Genomic DNA, 27,214 nt, shown 5'->3' with positions numbered 1-27,214 from the left:
AAACTTAGCCTCAGTAAAACCAGGGCCTCCCCCAACACATACCACTTCCTCCAGGGTTTGTATATAAATTCCAGGGAAGCAAGTTTACGTAATACCACAGTGTCATCTGTCTATGCTGACATATGCTGAGATGTCCTATAACTGTCTGGAACTCAGGCATCAATCCACACAGGTTGGTTTGCTACCAACCTGTCATTTTTTTCTGGCCCTCTCTATGCTAACACCTCATACACAGGCAAATCATCTGCTGCTACTGCAGTATGTTGGAGCCTGGGGACCTCTGGCAGTAACTTAGACCCATTTAATATAGAGCAGAGGGTCTAAGCTGATGGCCCATGACCTTTTCAAATCTGCGTGTATGTTTTTTATATCAGTGTATCAGTTATCTCACCAAACCACCCCATTAAATACCATAAAATACACCATTCCATTTGCCCACAATTCTGTGAGTCAGCAATTTGGACTAGGTCTTGCTGGGCGTTCTTCTGCCATTTTTACCTGGGATCATTCATGTGTCTCCAGTTATATGACAGCCAGACTGCATCATTCAACATGTCCGGCAGTTGGTGCTGGACTAACTTCTCTCTTCATGTTGTTTCTCATTCTCAAGGAGATTGGCCCAGCTTCTCTGCATGGTAATTTCAAGTAGTAAGAAATGGACAAATCCTAAGGCACAAGCACTATTCACGCCCCTGCTTGTGTTGTGCTTGCTATTAACCAAAGTAAGATTCAAGGAGGTAAGAAAAAGACTACATCTCTTTATGTGAAGAGTAGCAAAGTCCAACATTACAAAAGAGCATGCATACAAGGATGGGAGAAAATTATGGACATTTTTGCAATCTACCACAATGGTTTTATCTAGTCATTCATTCATTCATTCATTCGCGTGTTTGTTCTAGTTTCCAGTGTTTAAAAATTGGAGCTTCATTTAGAAGTCTTATCTTGAAATACCACCTAGCCTACATTTCCTGCCTGGTCTGTTGCACTTAAGTTTGTGATGATAAAGCCTAGTTTACAAGACTGTTCTTGTGAAATTAAATGAGATAATTTCTATGGAAAAACCAGGCATGAACAGGCACTCGATATATAGTTTCTTTCTTCCTGAGTACAATTAGCCACAAAGTGGATATCTAACCATGGCTAAGGAGAATAGCCAAGATGAAGGGCAAGGGAGTCATGGAAAAGGTGGCTGGAAAGTAATTTCTTCGTCCGCTTTTAGAAAGATAAAGGTATTAGAAAACAAGATTTTTAAAGAATTTATTTTAAAAAACCACTAAATATATTTAAGAAATGAAAGGAACAATAGCAAACATCTCCGTTTGCTTTAAGTGAAGCACTTCAGACTCTGGACAGTTCACGCAGCTCATCCCTTGGAGGCACCTCTGGACAGCTGTCCAGACTCAGTCCCTGTTTCAAGCAGCTGTGTGTAAACACCTGTGCCAGAGCACAATTCATTTTGTCACTGCCCAGCAGAGAATGAATACCCTGCCCTGTTCCTTCCAGGCCTGAGTCAGGACTGAGAGAAGCCTCTGCCGCACACAGCATGCCTTAACTACCACGGTTCCTTTCCCAGAGAGCTTTCCATTCTCTGTCTTCAGTAATAAGCTTCCTTCTTTTCACTGGGACACATAATTGGCTAATCTTTACCTCGGCTGGAGAGGAGATAGGCTCTGCAAACTCTTCCAGAAACAGCCTAGATTTAGTGAAAACCAAAGACAATTGTGTAAGCAGTTTGAAAACAAGCATGCTGGACTTTCTCCCTAGTTGATCAGTTAGGCAATTTTTGTGGCTAGTTTGAGCCGCCTGCTAACCAGTGAGCACGGTGAAGTGGTGAGAATAACATTCAGAGGGTGGATTGGAGGAGAAACAGAAGCATTTTAGCTTCATACCCTCTCTGGGCCTGTGTTTCCTGAAGTCATCACACCTGCAGCAGAGGGAAAATGGCCGAGTTGAAGGTAAGAGACTATCTGCCAAGTTTGCTGTGGCTTCTTCAGCCAGAATTTATGGAAGCTTCTGAGAACCCCAGAGTGTCAGAGTCAGGAAAGACCTAGAAAGGCCATGTTCTAAACCCCTGTGTTCAGAGGTTTTGCCATGGTGTCCACAGGCATGGCTGGAGCTGGGGGTGTTGATGGAAAGGTGGTAAAGAAAAGAGATGAAGCCTTCATTGTCCATCTTTTGCCTTTGTTCATTTCAAATATTGTCTTGGGAATCTGTAGACATCATAAGGGCTCCCCGCCCCACCCTCCACCCCCAAACCACCATGGGCAGACATATATCTCACTGCCTGCTTCCCAGCCCCTACTCCCTGATATCTTCCTGTTGCTACAGCTTCCTGGACTGCCTCCAGCCAACCAATTAGATCTGCCGTATCTATTCAGTTATTTTGAGGATCCACAATTGGCCCTTGGCCAATAGAAGCCCTAGCAATTCCTCTAGGAAGTAATTCCTTTTTATTATTTAATGTGCAATTGAAAAATATGTGTGGGTTATGTGCTATTAATGAATTAACTCATATTGTAATCCTCAAAATAGATCTGAGATGTAGGCGCTCTTGTTTCTATTTAACCAAAAAGGAAAAGAAAGTTTGGAGAGATTAAGTGACTTGCCCAAGGTCACTGCTTATAGGTGACAGAGACTAGATCAGAACCTGGTTTGTCAGAATCCAAATCCCAAGTTCCAAAAGGATATTTAGTGACATCTACTGGACCGTGTGCCTTAAGTCCAGGGAAGGGGACTGTTTTCCCAGTGTCTAAAACCACACATAGTGTCCAGCCTGGGCTATATCAGTGCCCAACACATGCATGTGGAACTGAGGAGAACTTTCCAGAACTTGACTCAAGTCAGGTGAGCCACACTCCTGGCTTCTTTCAGGAATGCAGAATTTGAACACTTTCCTAATACCCTTCAACTGATGCTGAGTTTGAAGAATCAAACATCGCCCCAGTTGATAGGGATCCTGAAAACACACAATACTGAAGTAAACGTTTGTTTCTTTACCTTCATGTGTGACCAAGAGTCAGAAATGCTGAAAAAGAACTCTCTTTCATTCAGCAAATAATATGTGTTAGTACTGATGCCACAGGTTGATACTGTAAAGGAACCGAGTCTGGGCTAGGTGGGGTCAAGAGAAACTTCTTGAAGAAGGCTGTTCCTCAGCTGAGTCATAAGAGAGAAGTAGAAATTGGCTAAATGAAAAGAGGTGGGGGGCAGAGAAAAAACAAGTGCAAAGGCACCGCATACACAGACAGCCCAGCATATTCTGGGAGCCAAGAGAGTTTCAGCTAAATTTGAGCTGCTGCAGGGACAGCCAAGTTGACATACCCAGGAGGCAGTGGGATGTATGGATCTGGATCTCAGGAGAGGGGGTAGGACCAGGTTAATAGATACAGGAGGTCATCCTATCAATGGTGGCAGCTGAAGTTCTGGGAAAGGGAGAGTGCATAAGAATTTTGTTTCCTGATGAAAATCCTATGGGAGAGTTCAGCAGGGGCTGGAAACATCCTTACCATTTATAAATAAATTATATCTAAAATCCTATCCTGCTGAAATTTTTAGCAACTTATTATGCACAGCACCAGCAGACCAATGTAAATTGCATGCTGGTCTTTGTTCTCAATTTCAAAGGCTTTCTTCCCTGCCTGCTGTCTAATCTGCACGAGCAAAGGTTAGCTCTAGAGATCAGGAATCCAAACACAGAAAACCAGATTGCATCATTCTAATCAATAAACATTACATAAGTTAAAAAATATACTTCTCAGCTTTTATGTCTTCATTTTAACGGATATATCAACACAAAGCCTAAAAGAAATCACATTTATGTAAAAGCAGCACAACTGGGGGAAGAAAATTCAAAAGAGAAAATAATAAGGTTAAATTTCAAACAGACTATTCCACATTCTTAAGTCCCTTCACTTCTACAAGTCTTGATTTCCTCATTTCTAAAATGAAGAGCTGTTCAATATCCAGATTTTGGGCCCCACTACCATATATTTTCATTCACTAGGTCTGGGTGTGTGTTTGATAAATTTCTGGAGGTGATTCTAATGATTAGCCAGAGATGGGTCCCACTAATATTGCGACTGTATTTGTTTCCTGTTTCTGTTGTAACAAATTACCACAAATTTAGTGGCTTAAAACCACACATATTTATTCTCCTACAGTTATGGAAGTCAGAACTGTGAAATCAGTTTCCCAGGGCTAAACTCAAGCTTCCCCAAGCTGCCTGCATTCCGTGATTGAGTCTCCATCTTCAAAGCATATCACTCCAGCCTCTGCCTGTCACTGCACTGCCTTTTCCTCTTCTGTAGCTGTATATCCCTCCACCTCCCTGTACTAAGGCACTTGTGATTACATTTGGGGCGCACCCAAATCATCCAGGATAATCACTCATCTCAAGATTCGTACTTCACTCACATCCTCAAAGTCTCTTTGAGTGTAGGAAGTTCCCAGGGATTCAGACATGGATATCATTGAAGGTCATTATTCAGCTCTACCACAATAACCTGCAAGTTCCCAACAATCTCTGTTCTCTGTTCCCAGCACAGTTCATTAGAAATACTGGACTCTTGCCACAGGAACAAGGTAGCTATCGTTCCATCTCCACCCTGACTTCTCTCTCCTTCCTTTATGCTCAGTGAAAGGCAGTGAGGTGCACCATCTGCCCGTCCCATCAGGGCATTACCCAGAATCAGAGTTGGAAGAAAGCACCTCATAAGCCTACTCTGACACAGAGTACGTCCCAGGGACCAGGCGAGGATTAAAAAGCGGTATGGTAGGCAGCTGCCAGACAACTGAAGTTATACGGAGCTCGCTAATTTTTTCTTTTGTTTAGAAAGGATTCATATCATTCTCTTGGAGAAAAGTGAGACTATTTTTTTATGGTGGATCATTATTCAGAAACCTGGACTGAAGAAAACATACAAACTCACTTGCTTAACGTTAGATTTTCTTTTCTTCTTGCATAAGGAATATTTGTACATAGTCACTGAACCAGCTGGAGTTGCACACTTGGATTTTCACAGCTGATATAAGCAGAGTTCAGATTCTGCCCTTGATCTCAGCAGCTTGGGAAAGCACCTGCTGAATACTGCTTCCTAAAGTCAGATACCTTCGGCAGTAAGGGACATGGCATTTGAAAGCTCTAATAAACTCATCTGTAAATTCTTCTCTCCGAGGATTAGGAAAACCGACTGACTGGAGAATGAGTCAGCATTTTCCGCCTCCTCATCAGCCAATGCACCACAGCTAAGATGCAGAAACAGGCTCAGAACTCACACCTCTCTCAGAGCTGGGTGGCTCCCTTCCAAACCACCAGCTGTTCTTTCTACTTTCTTTTCTATTTTTTAAAGCAGTCAGAAGCAAATGCTTCAGAACTACATATACTAAGTCTCTTTTCCCTTGTGCCAAAAATACATAGAACCCTGGACTCTGTTCTGAGACCAGCAGTTGCAAAGAATGGGGAAGGTTAATAAGTAAACCCTCCCGTGACTGGAGAAGGTTCAGCTGTATGCCACAACACTTAAGACTCCCCGGCCTCTCTTGCAGAGAGAAACAATGTGGCAGTTGAACAAAGAAAGTAAGGGCACTGTCATGCTCAATGGCTTGCTTCAGTCACAGATTGGTCTAAAATTCCATTCCACAGAATTGAAGATAATTTGGGGTCATTACCATTTCTCAGCAACTCCAATTCATTCCTGTTGACAGTGAGCGTGAGGCCCATTCTGAGAGAAAAAAATTGTACTCAGTGGAGAGTCGCAATGCTCTACCATTTCCCCAAAGAAATCAGTCCAAACTGCATGTCGCTGCAGTTAACCTATCTGTGTATAATATAACTCAGTGTTTTTAGTGCTGATAGATTTTCCAAAGTACAAAAAAAAAAAAATGTTTCTGGAGGCAAAAAGAATAATTTCACTTCCATTGCTTTCTAGGTCATAACATTTCACATTTGATATTCCTTCCAAATATAGCAGTTATTGGCCTGATCGTTGCTCACACATCCAGGCATATTGCATTCAGCTCATCCGTCTCCATGCTGCTGAGAACTCTGGAGGGCTCACCCTCCACCCACTAGCATCCTTCTTATATCTTTTAAAGACATGTGCTCAGATGGTGGCATTTCACTCAGAGAGCAAGGCTGCACTTTCATTATCCAGAGCTAAAATTAAGTCCGTTTATTAGGAACAACTATGGGCAGAAAATAGCCATTTTTAAATATTTGAGTTAGAGAAAAGGGGGTTCTAACCCCACCTACAGCAGCATACATACACTCAGAATAGGCTTTAGGTGAAAGGCTAAATCAAACAATAGGTATCTATTGAGTACCCTCTGGTAAATCAGGCACAGGGCACATCCAGGCGAACAAGACTGCTACAGATTTCTTGGGGCTTGCCAACTTGCAGAGAAGCCAGACAGTGAACAAGAGCTCACAGGTATGCTAAGTGCTGTAAGAATAAATTTCAGGGGCTCCCATACTTTACTTTGTTGAGAAAGTCTTTAACTTTTTTCCCCTCTAGGTATAAAGGAAACGGCAATCAAATAGACTCCATTGTACCACTGTGGACAGACTCTGGTCTGGCATTTGTGAAAGCCACCCATATCTCCAGATTTTGTTTCCATGTAGCCACAAAAAATACAAATATGTACACAAGTGTTCCATAGATGAATCAGAAAATATAGGCTTCTGCCTCTCAGCAAGGCTAGTTTGGAGATCTTTCCCTCAAGTGTTCTGCTGTAAACTGGATCCACATGCCTATTTTTAGTTGCTTGTTTCAGAGCATGGAGGGGAATGGAGCGCCACACACAGGGAGGTTGCAGTCTAGGCGCAGCAAGATCCTACTAATCTGGAGTTGAGGTGATGCCTAGTTATCTCCTTTCTCCAGAACTCCCTGGCGGAAAGATAATTAAAGAACCTGTTCTTGGGGTGGAATAATTAAGAACAAACCCACAAATCAACTAAGTATAGCTAAGGGTGGAAAGTCTATGCAATATTCAGGAGTCTTCTCCCAATTAATTGGTCTTTTTTTTTAATTAAAAAAATTTTTTAATGTTTATTTTATTTTTGACAGAGAGACAGAGAGACAGAGAGACAGAGCATGAGTGGGGGGAGGGGCAGAGAGAGAGGGACACACAGAATCTGAAATAGGCTCCAGGCTCTGAGCTGTCAGCACAGAGCCTGACGCGGAGCTCAAACTCACAGACCTTGAGACCATGACCTGAGCCAAAGTCGGACGCTTAGCCAACTGAGCCACCCAGACGCCCCTAATTGGTGGTCTTTAAAATTCACACAGAGCATATTTTCTTTCCTAGATGGTCCACATGCCAAGACATAGCAAACATATTACATATGGAACATCATACACAAACACATGTCCTTATAGAAATTCTTACCTTCATTAGACTATCAATGTTGTGAAATGCTCTTTAAATACTTTAATGACAGCCTTCGTATCTTTGTCATATGCAGTACATTTCTGGATTCGGGAATGAATGTGCCTCAGAGGACCCTCGCTGCCCAGGTGCTCTGCCAGAAGGACAGGTATGGATGAATACAATATCAGCTTAGAGAGCTCTGATTTGTAGGAATGAATAACCAGCCCTCAGGCCAAAGTGCATCTACTCACCATTGTTCCTGGGAACTGTCTAGGAGTTTCACAACTCATTAAGATACTTGGGATACACAACAATGCCAATACAAAGATTAAAGTGGGATGGTGGTTACCTATGGCAAAGCACGCAATCTGAAATAGCAAGACTAACTGTAAGACTTTCAGGAGGATCCCCTAGGCTCAAGGTTAAGAGGACTTCCTTATAGTTCTCTTAAATGGCATGAGTTATGACAATGATGAGAAAATAATCAGTCCTAAAAATGGATCCACAAAGATGTTTACACTAGTGTTGGTTACAATAACAAAAGTATGGCATACAAAATATTTTCAAAAATTTTAAAGAATATTTTATGGCATGAAAAAATTGCTCATGATATAGTGTTTCTTCCACCAAAAAAAATTTTGTGATCATTATAGGACTACACACATCATCCATCATTGGATCCTTATTTTGGAGGATAAGAATGGAAGGAAATGTACCAGTGTGACAACATTGGGTTATTTCTGGATGGTGAGATCATGGGTTACATTTTATAAATGTTCTGTATTACACATGTATTGCTTTTCTAAACACGAGGAAAGTCACCTAAACAGTTGTTACAAAAAGTATATATATGGGTTGAAGATGGTCTTGTGCAATGGACCAGAGCATCCTCATCCAGGACAGAATTCCCCCACTGAATTGTTTGCAGGAAGGTGAGATGCTTTTCTGATTGGAGTGATGTTGTTTATTGCCTCCTTTGTTTTAGAACAATCCTCAAGTCTGCCCTTATAACCTGTATGCTGAGCAGCTCTCAGGATCGGCTTTCACTTGTCCACGGAGCACAAATAAGAGAAGGTACAGGATTAGATTAATTCTGACCTGAAGGCTGTGGGATTTATGACTAGTACTTAGTGCTGGCTCCTACATCTGGGCCATTGCTTCCCAGGGCTGCCGAAGATTCTGCTTTTCACAGGCTGTACTCTGGGTAATTGTGAGGGGAGGGCTTGTCTCCAGCTAGGATCAAGTCACTGGTGGAAAAAAGTAAGGAAGCAGCTGCACAGAGTCTTGGAAAACACACATGTCCAACTCCATTTACAAATTATCACTTGTCTCCAAAGGAAAATGTCCCCGGTAGGTGCATGGGTGGCTAAGTTAGTTGAGCATACGACTTTGGTTCAGGTCATGATCTCGCGGTTCACGGGTTCAAACCCCGCGTCAGGCTCTGTGCTGACAGTTCAGAGCCTGGAGCCTGCTTCAGACTCTGTGTCTCCTTCTTTTTGTGCCCCTCCCCCACTCATGCGCGCGCGCTCTCTCTGTCTCAAAAATAAGTAAACTAAAAAAAAATTTTTTTAAAGAAAAGAAAAGAAAATGTCCCCAGTAAACTGGCCTTCCCCAAAGGGTTGTCCAGTTGAATTTTCAATTTTGATTTGTTTGTTTGTTTGTTTTTAAATAATGAGTAACTCAAAATTACAGATGATTCAGTGTAATATCTTCTTCAGCTGACTAGAAATATTATTTCTTTGCATGAAAATATTGGATAACTAACCTCGGGCAGTTGAAAGGTCATCTATTATGGCCTCTTGTGGTTTGAATTAATAAGGTTTTTACTCTTTGGAATTTGCCTTTGCTGGAAACCAGCACATTCATTAGCAAAATGTGTCACGTTGCATGCTTCCTCTAATCCCACAAGCCAGGTCAATGAACTCATTCCCTTGATTTACTCCCATGGGGCAGGTTGAACACAATAGATGTTGTGGTTTGGGGAGGCAGTAAGTGTCGTACTTAAACAAGTAGTGTCGAACTATAGGAATGTCAGGCTAGGGCATCTGTGGAGAGGAGTGCTCCTAATTTTGGAGACTTGGGGAGGAGGGCAGTTGGTCTGGTACTGCTTAGTGGATGGGATTGGCTTTACCTCCACAGTCTCCTCCTAGGGAGCAAATGAAGTAGTGACTACGACAGCACAATGGACCACACAAACGATAGGTTGTTGTCTTTAGTGGTTAATTATGCCCACTCGGAAGTCAGGTCCCCTGAGTTTAAATCATGCCTCCTTCTCCTTTAAGCTGTGTGACCTTGAGCAAGTCATCTACCCCCTCAGAGCCTATGGTTCCTCATTTGTCAAAGAGATGACGATAGTACCTATTTCATAGTTGTCGTGAGGATTAAAGGAAAGAGTGCATATAAAGTACTTAGCACATTGCCTGGCACATGGTGAGTGCTCAATTAACATTAATTATTCCAATCACCATTACTGTCAGCATAGTAGTATTTCTCCCTCCAATACAGGGTACCCCTAGGAGGCTGTCAGAGAACTGAGTGTGAGCTATGGCAAGTGCTATGCTACTATGTCTATCCATAACAATACTGCTTCTCTCTTGACAGATATGTGCATGGAGGGAAGAAGAGATCATTTCCCATACTTGTCAAAACTCAGGGGTTAATTCTATTATCGTTTAATCACCTCTCTCTCTCTCTCTCTCTCTCTCTGCAATTCCAGTCAAGGTAAGGAAGGAACACTGACAATTCCTGTTCATTTTAATTTATGACAACCTAGCCTCCATGACTATGTTCTTGACTTTATGGCCATTCAATAATGGGACACCTGGACTCCAGATTCTGCTGCCTACCCCCATTATTCAGTGATATCTTCAGCCAGCAGGAGCTTAGCTCTGTTCCAGGAGGCTGAAAAGGAGCTGTTGGCATTTCATTAAGAAGCTGGCACCATTCCTTGAATCAGAATTAAATCTCTGTCCAGGGTAATGTAGTGCTGCCTGGGGAGTTTTATAAACAGCTAAAAAACAAGGGACACTAGGCATGGCCTACCCATCTGTTTAGAACTCTCCAAAGGTATCCACAATAATTTTTGTGAAAATGCTCAAAATCCCAGTGGAAAGATAGAACCAGGTAAGCCTGTTATTCTTACAGTGAGTCACTTCTCATTTAAATCACAGAGTAGAGGGCCTCACAAAACTCTCAGAGATTATACCTATCAAGGGTTACTTTTTATCAGATTGTTAGCTGATCCCTCAGGTACTGAAGAGGGGAGAGTCAGGCCAGAGAATGTGGAAAATTTGGACCATCTTAAAAACCCAGATGATTAGGGGTAGGCAGACAATTCAACACATATCTAGTAAGTGAGAACTTACTATGTTCCAGGCACTCTAAATACATAAACTCTGAATCCTCACAATAATCCTAGGAGATAAGGATGAGAAACATAACTTGCCCAGGGTCACACAGTTGTTTCTTAGATATGTATGCATGCCCTTAACTACTAGAAACTACAGAGGCTTGGTTTATTCATAAGCATAAAGTCCAAGGTCAGAGGTCACATCATTTAGAACTGGAGGAATCAAATGGAACCTGGACAATCTAGCCCTTTTATCTCCCAAATGGTTCAGTGTAGGGCCAGGCAAACTCCACCCCTTGAAGTAGACTGTCCTAGGGTTTAAGGGGCCAGAGGCTGTTTAAGCAGGTCTAGTCTCCCATTGTCAGAAGTAGTATTCCTTTTTGTTCTGTACACTGCCAGAGTAATAGTCTCTGAAAGGACTTGGGTCCCACTTAGCAAGTTCCAGTGTCCCTCACAACTTCTGGACGGTTCTTCTCCTGGTGCTCTTCAGGATTCCTGCATCTTCTCTTCCTGAAGCCTGAGATCTGGGTCCTGGCAGGGAGATCTTTGGCTCAGACCTTGACATACACAGATAACAAAACTTGAAAAGGAGAAAGAAAGAAAGAAAGAAAGAAAGAAAGAAAGAAAGAAAGAAAGAAAGAAATTACTAACTGTAAGACTATATGGACAGATCATCTTATAATTTTGGAGTACAGAGTGTTAATGTCCTAAACCTCTTACAAATTAGTATCAAAAAGATACATAACCCAATAAAAAAAATGGTAAATGACTTGTACAAGTAATTCATAGAAAAATTACAAAGAACCAATAAACATACAGATTCTTGACCTTACTCATAATAAAGGAAATACAAAATAAAAATGAAATACTATTTTTTGCCTATAGGGCCAAAATCATTTTTAATAATGCCTCCTATTTGTGAAGACACGAGCCATCAGTCACTCACACAGTATTGTTGTGAGAATAAAGTGGTACAGTGATTTGGCAATTTTGTTTATATATGCACTGGTAATATCTGAGAGAATATATAAGAACATTGTTAGGCTCTGATGCTTCTGATAATTGGCCCTGAAGAAATTGGAGGAGAAATTGGAAGAACCATTTACCCTTAGGGACTTTTGAATTTCTTGAATTATTTCTACCATAGTCATGTATTGCTTTTATAATTTTAAAGAAAAAATTTATATTTCAAAAATAACAAAGAAACACCCTATATTCTCTCAGTCTATGTAGGATTCATTGTCCTCACCTTCCAGAATAAGAAATAGTGTCCAATGACGTATACACACTAATGCTTTTCTATGGATTTTCCTGTACAGATATCCCTCAAGATACTTCCCCTTCCTTAATAGTTGTCATTGGAAAAGACAATTCTTTATTTTTTTGTCAGTATGGGAACAACCAAGAGCCAGAGGCTCAATTTGAAGAGTAATGGGCAGAGTGGAAAGGTGGGAAGAGGCCAGGGCTATGGGCAGTAGTGGCTATTAAGAAGTGATGCTGTGTCATTGCTTCTCACATTAAAGCCCACAGATCGTTGTTGACTTGAGCATCTTCCTGATGGTACTTCCTGAGCCAGTCTGCGTATCCCTAATAACACCACCCTAAGGCTTATGTGTCCTTGTTTCCCCCCCAGCTGGCTGTATCGGATTCTACCTTCAGTTTCCCACAAGCCCTTTGAGTCCATTGACCAAGGCCATGTCACTCACAACTGGGATGAAGTTGATCCTGACCCTAACCAGGTAAAATGGTCCTGTGAATTGGTGCATACCAGGTATCCAAAGCCTTGAATATAAATATTTAGGTCAAACCTTGGTCTTTGAGAAATTGGTTGTCTCATTGGTTGTCTGTTCTTTTGCTCATACTTGGCTGGGAATTTTGGAATTGTTTGCTGGGAAAACTGGAATTCACATGCATGAATGAGTGTGTGTGTGTGTGTTTATATACCCAGTTTTCAGTAATGAGATGGACCCAGTGCTATAGCAGACTGAGCTCTGTTTTTGTTTTTTTACCTTTGAGAACTCTAGTATATTCCCATTGTCTCTGAGCTTGGGTACATGTCACTGATACCAGGTATATAATGCAGGAAGTAAAACGTACCTGGGTTTGCATTCCTGCTCCTCTACTTACTTGCTGGGTCTTTGAGCCATGGTATCTCACCTGTAAACTGGGGTGATCACAACATCTGCCATGCAGTGCTGTTGTGACGATTACATGAAAGAACAGGTATGAACATGCTTCACACAGTACATGCCTGGCACACAGGAGGCAAGACCCATGACTCTGATATAGCCATTTTGATATATTCACTTAAAGGCACCAGTGGTACATATAAATCTCGGGTTTTATATTCAGGTAAATTTGTTTTTTCATTTTATGTTATTTTAGGGGTGCCTGGATGTCTCAGTCAGTTAAGTGTCTGACTTGATTTCGGCTCAGGTCATAATCTCACAGTTTGGTTCAGTTCATGAGATTGAGCCCCACATGGGGCTCTGCCCTGACAGTGCAGAGCCTGCTTGGGATTCTCTCCCTCCCTCTTTCACTGCCCCTGTCTCTCTGTCTCTCTGTCTCTCTGTCTCTCTCTCTTTCTCTCCTTTCCACAGCCCTAGGAAATCTGTGACCTCCTCTTGGGTTACCAAGACATTATGTCTGTACCTACAAATCACCTTCCCCTAAGTGCTTATATTTTTTGTAGAAAAAAAGCCAGAATAGCCATAGTTACTTTTGGTTTCCTGCTCTGCTCCAGCTTTTCCCTCATTATGGAAATCTCAGGGAACTAAGTACCTGCTTGAATGCTACTCACCCTTCTCCAACAGGGACAGGAAGGGAGGCATTCGGAGTGGAAAACAAAATGTAAGTTAACAAAAGTTTAGCCATCTCACAGCCATTTTGCAACCAGGATATGTTATCTAAATAATTGACCCTTAAACTTGTGTGAAGTTTAATGCATGTAGCAAATATCCTCCCCATTCACCATGGCCCTATTTTTGCCTCTCAGCATATGGGAAAGGTCAGCCCCTGCTCCAACCCCCAACCCTGCAGACACAGTCCCCTGCCAAGACCCAAAGCCAGATTTTCCTCTCCTGCCCCTGCCCCCTTCCTCCAGCCAGGGCTCTTGTGCAGAACACAATTTGCACAACCAACGTGGGGTCCCTGTCTCCGTCTCCGCCTCGTCGTTGAGTCTCACCTGGCCTCCTAATCCAATCCCATTTGACCACTTTCTCTCCCATCCTCAAGTTAGGAATGCATCTGGCAGATCATCCTCATTTAACCATTTACCTCACACATTTAATGATTTAGTTCACCCACTCATCTCAGAAAGGGCCAGAAATCATTCTAGCGAAAGTCACCGCTCATTTTCTGGGAATCTACTTGATTCCTCAATGGGTTACATCTCAAATTCTCTAATTTCTCTCTTAGAGTTACAATGGTCATGCTTGTTTGTTTTTGACCAATAAATAGACCTGATTACTTAATAATGGAACTCTATCTTCTGTTAGAAAATATAAAGGACAGGGGCGCCTGGGTGGCTTGGTTGGGTAAGCATCCGACTTCAGCTCAGGTCATGATCTCACGGTCCGTGAGTTTGAGCCCCGCATCGGGCTCTGTGCTGACAGCTCAGAGCCTGGAGCCTGTTTCAGATTCTGTGTCTCCCTTTCTCTCTGCCCCTCCCCTGTTCATTCTCTGTCTCTCTGTGTCTCAAAAATAAATAAATGTTAAAAAAAAATTTAAAAAAAAAAGAAAATATAAAGGACAGATACCTGTACTTTGGTAGGATTCCTGGTCAGGCTAAATAAATTAAGCATTTAATATACACTAGTTTGGGAAAGTTGAAAGGGTATTTGGGCCACAAGAGTTTCCCTATTCTTTTCTTCAGGCAACATAGGGAATAGCCAATTAAGTTTCTGACAGTTCTCTCAAGTAAAGCCAACTTTCATATCATACAAAGGAACAGGGTGGTTGTAGAATCAGCAAGTAAGACAAAAATTAAGGGCAAAATCCTTGAATTACCCATAAATTAAAGGATACATGGTTTCCTGTATGCCACCCCATATGGTCATTGTTATGTACACTAAATTTGAGAACAAACTACACTAAATTGAGTAAACTAAAAGAAGGACTATAGAAAAAGGCCATAGGTAAATGTTTGGGAATTCAAATCATGGGGCCTTTATGGTAACTGTCAAATAATTAGTGGTAAATAAGGAGGAGTAGGAAGTTTCAGTGCCCCTGCCTGCTCATATCATCCACACCAGTCATCAAAACCTCTAAAACCTTAATATGTCTTTATAGATTGGTTTATGGTTATTTTATATAGTTTATTAGGGGTTGGGGGTTAGGTTTTAAGCTAACCTAAGGAAAATGTGACTATGATATGTAACATTCTCAGTAATATCCTTTTATTAGACATTATTATTTCTATAACTATTAATGATACATTTTCTTTTTCTTTAAGTTTATTTCAAGGGAGAGGGATAGAGAGTGAGGGAGGAGGAGGGTCAGGGACAGAGCGAGGCAGAGAAACCCAAGCAGGCTCCAAGCTGTCAGCACAGAGCCCAATGTGGGGCTCAAACTCATGAACCCGTGAGCTCATGACCTGAGCCAAAGTCAGACACTTAACTGACTGAGCGACTCAGGAGCCCCAATTATTGATACATTTTATTTAACATGAATACACCCCATTATAGTGATTATAGTGATTATTTTGTGGCACAGGTGGCTTATCTATGGAAGCTAACCGCATTCTGATAGAATTTTTCTGGTTTTGTCTTGTTAAAAACATAATATATACTTACAAAACTTCAAATGACGTAGAAATTAACAAAGTAAAAATGGAAGTCTCTCGTCATAGGTGAGCATCAAGTATGCCATCTGTGTATATTATTTTATTGTTTTATAACTAGTTAGCACTTTGAAAGGGAAGTTGGAGGCAACTACATTAAAAAGTCTGAGTTAATGTAGAGGCATCAACAGTTTCTGCTTGCTTTGTAGTAGACACTCAATATGTATTTGTTTCCTCTCCCTTCTCTGTGTTTCTCATTCTAGCATCCCTTTGAACTTCTTCTTGAACTTGATACTTTTTCCCTGTTTTGAATTCCTTCAAACACATTCTGTATGGTGGCCACTGAATGACTTTCTTCTCCAGTATTTCCTCTTTTCCCATTTATGACCTGTGCTCACACACGGTGGGACAGCTGTGCCCCAGAACTCACCAGTGCCTCTCTGAGCACCAGCTCCATCAAGGTAGTGGTTTATCATCCTCTTGTTCATGACTTACCTCCCCTGCCATCCTACTTCCTTTGCCCTGATACACACATCCTAGCTGTTCATGCTGCATTGATCTTTTTGTCTTTTCATTTACACCTTCTTGACAAGTTAATATCTCTTTCCAATTACGCTTCATTAATAACCACAGCAATCTGCATTCATCACTTTTCCCGTCTTATAACCTCTTCCAAATATGGACACTAGACTCATAAAGAAAGTCTGAGACAATTATAATTAGGTACCCATCTGACAGTCCTTTCCCATTTAAGTCTGTATTGTAGGTATGTCTTCACCTGTCACAGACCAAAATAAATAATTCATCAGCTTCACCAACTCCCCACATTAGTCATCTCTGGGAATTTGAAGACTTAAGAATTACCTAATGTTTCCTCCAAGAGAGCATCGTGGGATATGCTATCATCACTGTCATTTTTGATACCTACCCAGGAAGATTGAGGACGATGTTCCTCAAACCTTTATTTTCCCTTAGCATCTATTTAATCAATTGTCTAAGAATTATTGCAAACTTTTTTTGAGTGTACTTAGATTCAACCTGTGGACATAACACATCCAATCCATTAATATCTCTCATAAGAAATATACCTAATTTTGTTCATCATGTACCTTCCTCTAACTTTGAGAATATCAGAATTTAACAAAGAAATCTGCATCCAATTTAACTATGATTTTGCAGATTTCAATTCACATTCCTGAATCAACATTCCCCTTTAAAAATCAGAGTCCTTTAAAGTTTATCTTTCTTAATACTGCAGCACTAACCTTTGGACTTTTGGAAAGCCAGACTGGAGCCAGTTAAGCCTCAGCTGAAGGAATAACTCTTAGTTCTCATCCAGTATAATTTGGACCAAATGATAAACACCTCATAGCTAATTGAAGACCAAACCATAAAATTTCCTTTGCCTCCAAGACATGCAAATTACCAAAAATGTTTCCAAAACCTATACCCTCCCAGGGTATTTGCTGTTTAATTTGTTAAACTATTCAGATCTCACCATCCTAAAAGCCCCCTCTCTGCAAAAATGTCTTGGGTTTCCCACCTCTTTAAGTTTTTGACCAAGTCTCTCCTATTCACACCATATTTCTTGCACTTTATCACCCCCACTCACTCCTTAACCCTTTGCAGTTCAGCCTGCCCAGACCACTCGATTGAAACTACTTATATCATACATGTTATATTATATATTTTAAACAATAATGCACCCCCATTAATATATTCAAAACCTACATAAAAGTGTTAATGCCCAATAATCGCATCAATGCAGAGTTAACCACTTCTAATGTTTTGGTTTCTTTCTTTTCAGTTTTTTGGTTTTGGTTTTGGTTTGGTTTTGGTTTTGTTTTGTTTTGGTTTGGTTTGCCTTGGTTTTGGTGCATATATGTAAATAAGATCTGAGTCCTATGCAGCCAGAAACCAAAAGTAATTGAAAATAATTCCAATATTCATTTGCTTTTCTGGAGAGCATTAAAGAATACCCAATATGTGACCTACAAGAACACTTGGTAAACTCCCCTTTCCCCAATTTCCCCAGACTCCAGCCCCCTCCATCCAGAGTCCTCTCTCAGCTACCGCTCCCCAAGCTCCTCAGCCCCACCCACCGCTGGTTCACAACTCTGGTCTTCCTCCCCTCCCTTTTGCCTCTGGAGCAAGAACGGACAGTGTAGGTCTCCACCCCCTTTCCTAGGAAACTCCCAGGAAAGATGGATCTGTATGATGAGGCTCCAGTTCACCAGACCCGAGAGGAGTGGGGATGGGCAAATCAATTTTCCAAAGGAGCAGGGAAGGGCAGAGGAAGGGCTGTAAATAATCTTGTATCAATGCTGTTTAAGAAATCAGTTATACAAACAAACAAAAAGCAGAAACAGACCCATAAATACAGAGAACAAACTGATGGTTGCCAGAGGGGAAAGAGGTGGGGGAATGGGCAAAATGGGAAAGGGAGGAGCAGATATAGGCTCCTAATTATGAAATGAGTAACTCACAGGGATAAAAGGCACAGCATGGGGAACATAGTCAATGGTATTGTAATAGTGTTGTATGGTGACAGATGGTAGCTACACTTGCAGCGAGCATAGCATAACACATAGACTTGACAAACCACTAGGTTTTACACCTGAAACTAATGTAACGTGTGTCAACTACACCTCAATTGAAAAAAATCAGCTACATATATATTAACTATAATGAAATCATGCTGTAATACAGTTTAACATTGTGTTTTTTTAATTTAAACATATTTTGTGCCTTTTCCCATGTCTTTTTAAACTCCTTGAGTATAGATAATTTTTTGAAATTATTTATTTATTTATTTATTTATTGAGAGAGAGAGAGAGAGAGAGAGAGAGAGAGAGAAAGAGAGTGTGAGCATGGGAGGTGCAAAGAGAGAGGGGCACAGAGGATCCAAAGAAGGCTTCGTGCTGCGTCCAGAGAGCCTGATGTAGGCAGGGCTCAAACCCATGAACTATGAGATCATGACCTGAGCCCAAGTCAGAAGCTCAACCAACTGAGCTGCCCCAAGTATAGATAATTTTTTTAATTTTGTTTTTTAATATTTATTTATCTTTGAGAGAAAGACGAGAGAGCACGAGCCAGGGAGGGGCAGAGACAGAGAGAGACACAGAATCTGAAGCAGGCTGCAGGCTCTGAGCTGTCAGCACAGAGCCCGACGCGGGGCTCGAACTCACAAACCATGAGATCATGACCTGAACTTAACTGACCTTAGTCGGACGCTTAGCTGACTGAGCCACCCAGGTACCCCTAGATAATTTTTAATGTGGCATCATAATCCAATGTATGTTTATAAGATAATTCCTCTATTGTCAGATAGAGTGTTTCCAATTTTTCTATTATAATCATTATGGCTAAGTACAATCCTCATCTCCTCAATGTCCCGAGCCGAAAACAGTTGTCTTCCCTCTTTTCTTCCTGTACAGGCTTCCAAGATAGGCAGTTAAGAGCCCTAATTTACTATCATATCTTTCAAATCCTCCACTTTCTTTAATATCCCCTACATACCAGCCATATTGGAATGTCTGCCATTTCAGGGCAATACCCTAAGTTTTTCTTCCATAGTGCTTTATGCTCTTTCATCTACCTGGAATTTTCTTTTTCCCTCACAAATATTCACTCATCCAAATCCCACTCATAATTTAAGACTCATCTTAAATACCACTTCCTTCATTTATCCCTTTCAATATTTCCCAGAGTATTTGAGAATAGGATCTATGTCTCCATCATCTTCATATGACCTGAAGTGTTCAGCACATGCCTTATTCCAAAGAGTAGAATCACAAGCATTTATTGACTTGACTCCCTGATAGTTCAGATCCCATCATCCTATAAACAGACTAGATTGCATTTTCCTAAATTCACTTACTTGTGTTTACCAATATTACAGTGCACTTTGCTCCCTTCAGCCCTTTGGGACAGCTTGCTGGCTCTTTTTAGAGTACATCTGCATCAGCTTACATTTCACTCCTTGGAAAGATGTTGGAGCTTTCTGAAAGCCAGATTATTTCATTGTGCATATCTTTTATTTCCCATGTATAAGAATGTTAAATAGACTCTGTGTCAGGAAACATCTTTGAGTGAACATTCCTGTTTATATTTCTCTTCCAAAGTCATTTCTACTTACCTATTTCCTTATTTTCCTATCAGAAAGTGCCCACACTTCTAGGGTCTTCTGTAATAGATTCCCTAAGGGCAGAGACTGCCATGTTTATCTCCAGCACCTAGCATAAAACCTGACACACAGAGAGGTCCAATCAGTCATTTGATTGAATTAATATAAGGGACTTGAACAATAATACTGACACCACAGGACCTTAGCAAGTTTTGGGTCCCAAGAGTCAGATTGGCCCAGGGCAACTTAGCACTGAAGGAGCAGTAAATAAGGGTGAGATTGGAAGACCAAGTCTAAGACCATTAAAGGAAGGCAAACCCTGAGTTCAGGAGCCAAGCAGAGCACGAATAGTTTGGGAAGCAAATCAAGATAGGCTGAGATTAAAGGGCTCAGGGTATAGGTTACTAAGAGAGACTGAGAGAATGTTGGTATCCATTCTTAGCAGAGAAAACTTCTCTAAACCACCAATTCTTTCATTTCTAAAATAGAGATGACAATCATAGGTGTCTCAGAAGGTTGTTGTGAGAATTAAATGTCATCCAACAAATATTAATTGAGTGACTACTATGTTTCCTGCTCTACATGAGGTGCTGAGTAATGGATATAATGCTCTTAGTTTTACACTCAAGGGCAAGGTCAAATGGGAATCCAGGTTTCTATTTATGAAAAAAATGTCAGTCAAATCTCATGAAGTCTCATCATTTTTGTGGCTTCACGAAAGACTTTGGAAAGTCTAAATAAAGTATAGTGACTTGAATCCTCCTTACCTGAACTCTTGCCTATTATCTCAGAGAACTCCAGTGGGCCATTCAAAGCCTGATTTTTCTCCACATAAATCATGTTGGCTTTTCTCTTAAATTACTAGATTTGCTGAAGAATTCAGTGAGCCACTGTTTTATTTTATTTACCCCACACACAAATACACACACCTTCCCTAGTCTGGGCTAAAACTCACTGTAGAGTAATAGCCCGGGCCTCTCCTAGCCCATACCTACTCGTAATAATTTGCTTATACACTGTGATCACTCTGTATCTACAAGTTACTCCAAAATTCTTAGATAGACGGTATAGACTTCTAAAGATATGTCTACCTCTAGTCAGCCATTGTTGTTGAGAGTATCTAACTCATCCAATCTAATTGAGTCCCAGGCAATTTTGGAGGAAATTTCAGTAAATAAAAGAATCTTAGTGTTGAAAGTGATATTCAGACATTCTAATCCAGTCCAACTCCTGATCTTCTGACTCTGGAAACATTGAGGCCAATTCTCTAATTTTCTTTTCATTCTTGAGTATGCATTTCAAATTTTGATCACTAAATGTTGCCACTAATTCCCTGTTTTTCTCCTTTGGTGACCTTAAAAAATATTTAATTCTGGGGTGCTTAGTCACTCAGTCGGTTAAGTATCTGACTCTTGATTTCAGTTCAGGTCATGATCTCACAGTCGTGAGATCAAGCACCACATCAGGCTCTGTGCTCATAGTGCTGAGACTGCTTGGGATTCTCTCTCTCTACCCCTCCCTCGCTCATGCTCTCTCTCTTTCTGTTTCTCTCTCTCTCTTTCTCAAAATAAATAAACTTAAAAGGCATCCATTTTTTAATGTCTAATTCTAAATTTTTAATTCCCTTGAAGATGCTTTTCAAATTATTTCTAACCATCTCATTTCTAGTAAGTAAAAGTTTATTTTCCAATGGAATTTGGAGAATACAGTACAAAATATGTGGAGCAATGTTAGAACTGAAAGGAGAAATGGATAAATTCACAATTATAGTTATAAGCTTCTACATCTCTTTCTCAACAATTGACAGAACAACTAGACAGAAAATCAGAAAGGATATGGAAGAACTGAGGATTTCTCACACATATAAAAATTGACTTACATTCTAGAAAAACATCTTTGGACTTTTAGAAATGTTTGCCAACTTACTAACTATTGCCTGAATGTCATTTGACCCAAGTAATCTTACAAATTTGCTTTAGTCTTATTCTTTGACATTTTGGCAATGTTCTTAGTGCCTCATATTTATTTATTCATAGATTCAATCATTCAACAGAAATTTATTAATATCTTCTATAGTCAAGGCATTGCATTGGGTACTATAATTGATTTTCACTGTTTTTGAAAAGTTTAATAATTAAATTCTGGGGGGGGTTATTTAGCAATAATATATAGTAGAATAAAATTGTTAAAAATTTATGGGACTAAATCAATTAACAAGCACTCTTTATCACTTTCAGAAGCTCCTCTCTGAAGAGAATTCTGGAATTATAGTTTCCTCTAGCACGCCACTGTTATATGCAAGAAGAGATAGAAAATCCAGAAAGAGAAAATTACTTGACTGAGGCCACAGAATAAATGGAAACAGGCAGTAGCAGGATCCAGGTCTCCTCCCTGGCTCAGCCCAATGCACAGCCCCCTTGGGCTGGCCTTGGATCAGTGGGTTATTTTTCCACACCATGAAATTAAGCTCAACATCTAGCTTTAGCAAGAGATATTTCTACCCTCCACTTCATGGGTTCTTCCCGTTTATCCTCTCCCCAAATCTCCCTCCTCGCATTCAACAACATATTATACTGAAGCTCCTGACACAAATCTCTAGCCTGAAGATCAAAAGCTTCTTCTTGTTGGCACTGGGTTTATCAGAACCAGCTTGAGCTTTTATTATCCTTCATAATACATTGAATATAGACCCTGTGCAATCTACTGCCATTAGACTCAGCAGATAAATTACTTCTTTCCCATACCATCTCTATCATTTGAAGGGTATTATTTTGTGCATTAGAGAAGGTTCTTCAAGGTAGTATGAAGGAAGTAGTTCCTCATCCAGTATGTGGGTCCTGTTGAAGCCATGCTCCACACATCATCATACAGGTGCCTTTACACCTGCCTCCCCCAGCTCTCTCCTCATGACTTGAGAGCTAATATGCTACAGAACACTGAAAAACTGACCAGCACAAACCACCCAACCAACTTCTCAACCTCTCTGGTTCAGTTTTTCCCACTCACAAAAGACAAACCTCTAATATAGGGGTCAGGATTTTATTTCTACCCACAACAGGTATTTCAATTTCAGTAAGATCTACAAAGGTGTTGTTTCAGTGCAACGAATCAGACAGTTCTCCTATTACTGGAATTTCTTCTCTCTCTCCTTTCTCTTCCCTTCTTTTTTCTTTCTTTCTTTCTTTCTTTCTTTCTTTCTTTCTTTCTTTCTTTCTTTCTTTCTTTCTCCTTTTTTCTCTTATTTGTTTCTCTTGCTCTTTTTTCTTTTTTTTAATGTTTATTTATTTATTTATTTATTTTTCAATATATGAAATTTATTGTTAAATTGGTTTCCATACAACACCCAGTGGTCATCCCAAAAGGTGTCCTCCTAAATACCCATCCCCCACCCTCCCCTCCCTCCCACCCCCCATCAACCCTCAGTTTGTTCTCAGTTTTTAAGAGTCTCTTATGCTTTGGCTCTCTCCCACTCTAACCTCTTTTTTTTTTCCCCTTTCCCTCCCCCATGGGTTTCTGTTAAGTTTCTCAGGATCCACATAAGAGTGAAACCATATGGTATCTGTCTTTCTCTGTATGGCTTATTTCACTTAGCATCACACTCTCCAGTTCCATCCACGTTGTTACAAAGGGCCATAGTTCGTTCTTTATCATTGCCATGTAGTACTCCATTGTGTATATAAACCACAATTTCTTTATCCACTCATCAGTTGATGGACATTTAGGCTCTTTCCGTAATTTGGCTATTGTTGAGAGTGCTGCTATAAACATTGGGGTACAAGTGCCCCTATGCATCAGTACTCCTGTATCCCTTGGGTAAATTCCTAGCAGTGCTATTGCTGGGTCATAGGGTAGGTCTATTTTTAATTTTCTGAGGAACCTCCACACTGTTTTCCAGAGTGGCTGCACCAGTTTGCATTCCCACCAACAGTGCAAGAGGGTTCCCGTTTCTCCACATCCTCGCCAGCATCTATAGTCTCCTGAGTTGTTCATTTTGGCCACTCTGACTGGCGTGAGGTGTTATCTGAGTGTGGTTTTGATTTGTATTTCCCTGATAAGGAGCGACGTTGAGCATCTTTTCATGCGCCTGTTGGCCATCCGGATGTCTTCTGTAGAGGAGTGTCTATTCATGTTTTCTGCCCATTTCTTCATTGGGTTATTTGTTTTTCGGGTGTGGAGTTTGGTGAGCTCTTTATAGATTTTGGATATTAGCCCTTTGTCTGATATGTCATTTGCAAATATCTTTTCCCATTCCGTTGGTTGCCTTTTAGTTTTGTTGGTTGTTTCCTTTGCTGTGCAGAAGCTTTTTATCTTCATGAGATCCCACTAGTTCATTTTTGCTTTTAATTCCCTTGCCTTTGGGGATGTGTCGAGTAAGAGATTGCTACGGCTGAGGTCAGAGAGGTCTTTTCCTGCTTTCTCCTCTAGGGTTTTGATGGTTTCCTGTCTCACATTCAGGTCCTTTATCCATTTTGAGTTTATTTTTGTGAATGGTGTGAGAAAGTGGTCTAGTTTCAACCTTCTGCATGTTGCTGTCCAGTTCTCCCAGCACCATTTGTTAAAGAGACTGTCTTTTTTCCATTGGATGTTCTTTCCTGCTTTGTCAAAGATTAGTTGGCCATACGTTTGTGGGTCTAATTCTGGGGTTTCTATTCTATTCCATTGGTCTTTGTGTCTGTTTTTGTGCCAATACCATGCTGTATTGATGATGACAGCTTTGTAGTAGAGGCTAAAGTCTGGGATTGTGATGCCTCCTGCTTTGGTCTTCTTCTTCAAAATTACTTTGGCTATTCGGGGCCTTTTGTGGTTCCATATGAATTTTAGAATTGCTTGTTCTAGTTTCGAGAAGAATGCTGGTGCAATTTTTATCGGGATTGCATTGAATGTGTAGATAGCTTTGGGTAGTATTGACATTTTGACAATATTTATTCTTCCAATCCATGAGCAGGGAATGTCTTTCCATTTCTTTATATCTTCTTCAATTACCTTCATAAGCTTTCTATAGTTTTCAGCATACAGATCTTTTACATCTTTGGTTAGGTTTATTCCTAGGTATTTTATGCTTCTTGGTGCAATTGTGAATGGGATCAGTTTCTTTATTTGTCTTTCTGTTGCTTCATTGTTAGTGTATAAGAATGCAACTGATTTCTGTACATTGATTTTGTATCCTGTGACTTTGCTAAATTCATGTATCAGTTCTAGCAGACTTTTGGTGGAGTCTATCGGATTTTCCATGTATAATATCATGTCATCTGCAAAAAGCGAAAGCTTGACTTCATCTTTGCCAATTTTGATGCCTTTGATTTCCTTTTGTTGTCTGATTGCTGATGCTAGCACTTCCAACACTATGTTAAACAACAGCGGTGAGAGTGGGCATCCCTGTCGTGTTCCTGATCTCAGGGAAAAAGCTCTCAGTTTTTTCCCATTGAGGATGATGTTAGCTGTGGGCTTTTCATAAATGGCTTTTATGATCTTTAAGTATGTTCCTTCTATCCCGACTTTCTCAAGGGTTTTTATTAAGAAAGGGTGCTGAATTTTGTCCAAAGCCTTTTCTGCATCAATTGACAGGATCATATGGTTCTTCTCTTTTCTTTTATTAATGTGATGTATCACGTTGATTGATATGTGAATGTTGAACCAGCCTTGCATCCCAGGAGTGAATCCCACTTGATCATGGTGAATAATTCTTTTTATATGCTGTTGAATTCGATTTGCTAGTATCTTATTGAGAATTTTTGCATCCATATTCATCAGGGATATTGGCCTGTAGTTCTCTTTTTTTACTGGGTCTCTGTCTGGTTTAGGAATCAAAGTAATACTGGCTTCATAGAATGAGTCTGGAAGTTTTCCTTCCCTTTGTATTTCTTGGAACAGCTTGAGAAGGATAGGTATTATCTCTGCTTTAAACATCTGGTAGAACTCCCCTGGGAAGCCATCTGGTCCTGGACTCTTATTTGTTGGGAGATTTTTGATAACTGATTCAATTTCTTCCCTGGTTATGGGTCTGGTCAAGCTTTCTATTTCCTCCTGATTGAGTTTTGGAAGAGTGTGGGTGTTTAGGAATTTGTCCATTTCTTCCAGGTTGTCCAATTTGTTGGCATATAATTTTTCATAGTATTCCCTGATAACTGTTTGTATCTCTGAGGGATTGGTTGTAATAATTCCATTTTCATTCATGATTTTATCTATTTGAGTCATCTCCCTTTTCTTTTTGAGAAGCCTGACTAGAGGTTTGCCAATCTTGTTTATTTTTTCAAAAAACCAACTCTTGGTTTCGTTGATCTGCTCTACAGTTTTTTTTAGATTCTATATTGTTTATTTCTGCTCTGATCTTTATTATTTCTCTTCTTCTGCTGGGTTTAGGCTGCCTTTGCTGTTCTGCTTCTAGTTCCTTTAGGTGTGCTGTTAGATTTTGTATTTGGGATTTTTCTTGTTTCTTGAGATAGGCCTGGACTGCAATGTATTTTCCTCTCAGGACTGCCTTTGCTGCGTCCCAAAGCGTTTGGATTGTTGTATTTTCATTTTCGTTTGTTTCCATATATTTTTTAATTTCTTCTCTAATTGCCTGGTTGACCCACTCATTCTTTAGTGGGGTGTTCTTTAACCTCCATGCTTTTGGAGGTTTTCCAGACTTTTTCCTGTGGTTGATTTCAAGCTTCATTGCATTGTGATCTGAAAGTATGCATGGTATAATTTCAATTCTTGTATACTTATGAAGGGGTGTTTTGTGACCCAGTATATGATCTATCTTGGAGAATGTTCCATGTGCACTCGAGAAGAAAGTATATTCTGTTGCTTTGGGATTCAGAGTTCTCAGTATATCTGTCAAGTCCATCTGATCCAATGTGTCATTCAGGGCCCTTGTTTCTTTATTGACCATGTGTCTAGATGATCTATCCATTTCTGTAAGTGGGGTGTTAAAGTCCCCTGCAATTACCACATTCTTATCAATAAGGTTGCTTATGTTTATGAGTAATTGTTTTATATATTTGGGGGCTCCAGTATTCGGCACATAGACATTTATAATTGTTAGCTCTTCCTGATGGATAGACCCTGTAATTATTATATAATGCCCTTCTTCATCTCTTGTTACAGCCTTTAATTTAAAGTCTAGTTTGTCTGATATAAGTATGGCTACTCCAGCTTTCTTTTGGCTTCCAGTAGCATGATAAATAGTTCTCCATCCCCTCACTCTCAATCTAAAGGTGTCCTCGGATCTAAAATGAGTCTCTTGTAGACAGCAAATAGATGGGTCTTGTTTTTTTATCCATTCTGATACCCTATGTCTTTTGGTTGGCACATTTAATCCATTTACATTCAGTGTTATTATAGAAAGATACGGGTTTAGAGTCATTGTGATGTCTGTATGTTTTATGCTTGTAGCGATGTCTCTGGTACTTTGTCTCACAGGATCCCCCTTAGGATCTCTTGTAGGGCTGGTTTAGTGGTGACAAATTCCTTCAGTTTTTGTTTGTTTGGGAAGACCTTTATCTCTCCTTCTATTCTAAATGACAGACTTGCTGGATAAAGGATTCTCGGCTGCATATTTTTTCTGTTCAGCACATTAACGATCTCGTGCCAATCCTTTCTGGCC

At 40.4% G+C, this 27,214-nt stretch overlaps 1 protein-coding gene across 1 annotated transcript in view; it reads left to right on the top strand.

The window, feature by feature from the left end:
* Positions 1–1,713: 1,713 nt before the first annotated feature.
* Positions 1,714–27,214, top strand: part of HGD (homogentisate 1,2-dioxygenase) — a 47,962-nt gene continuing 22,461 nt past the window's right edge. The window contains exons 1-4 of the mRNA XM_043594268.1: positions 1,714–1,955; positions 7,463–7,534; positions 8,354–8,442; positions 12,351–12,456. Of these exons, the coding sequence (XP_043450203.1) occupies positions 1,941–1,955; positions 7,463–7,534; positions 8,354–8,442; positions 12,351–12,456 (282 nt within the window). The 5' untranslated portion in view covers positions 1,714–1,940. The remainder of the gene's footprint in view (positions 1,956–7,462; positions 7,535–8,353; positions 8,443–12,350; positions 12,457–27,214) is intronic.

The sequence above is a fragment of the Prionailurus bengalensis genome, chromosome C2 (assembly GCF_016509475.1).
Source record: "Prionailurus bengalensis isolate Pbe53 chromosome C2, Fcat_Pben_1.1_paternal_pri, whole genome shotgun sequence".
Lineage (NCBI taxonomy): Eukaryota > Metazoa > Chordata > Mammalia > Carnivora > Felidae > Prionailurus > Prionailurus bengalensis.
The sequence above is the reverse complement of the archived record's forward strand: the minus strand, read 5'-3'. Positions and strand labels throughout refer to the sequence as shown.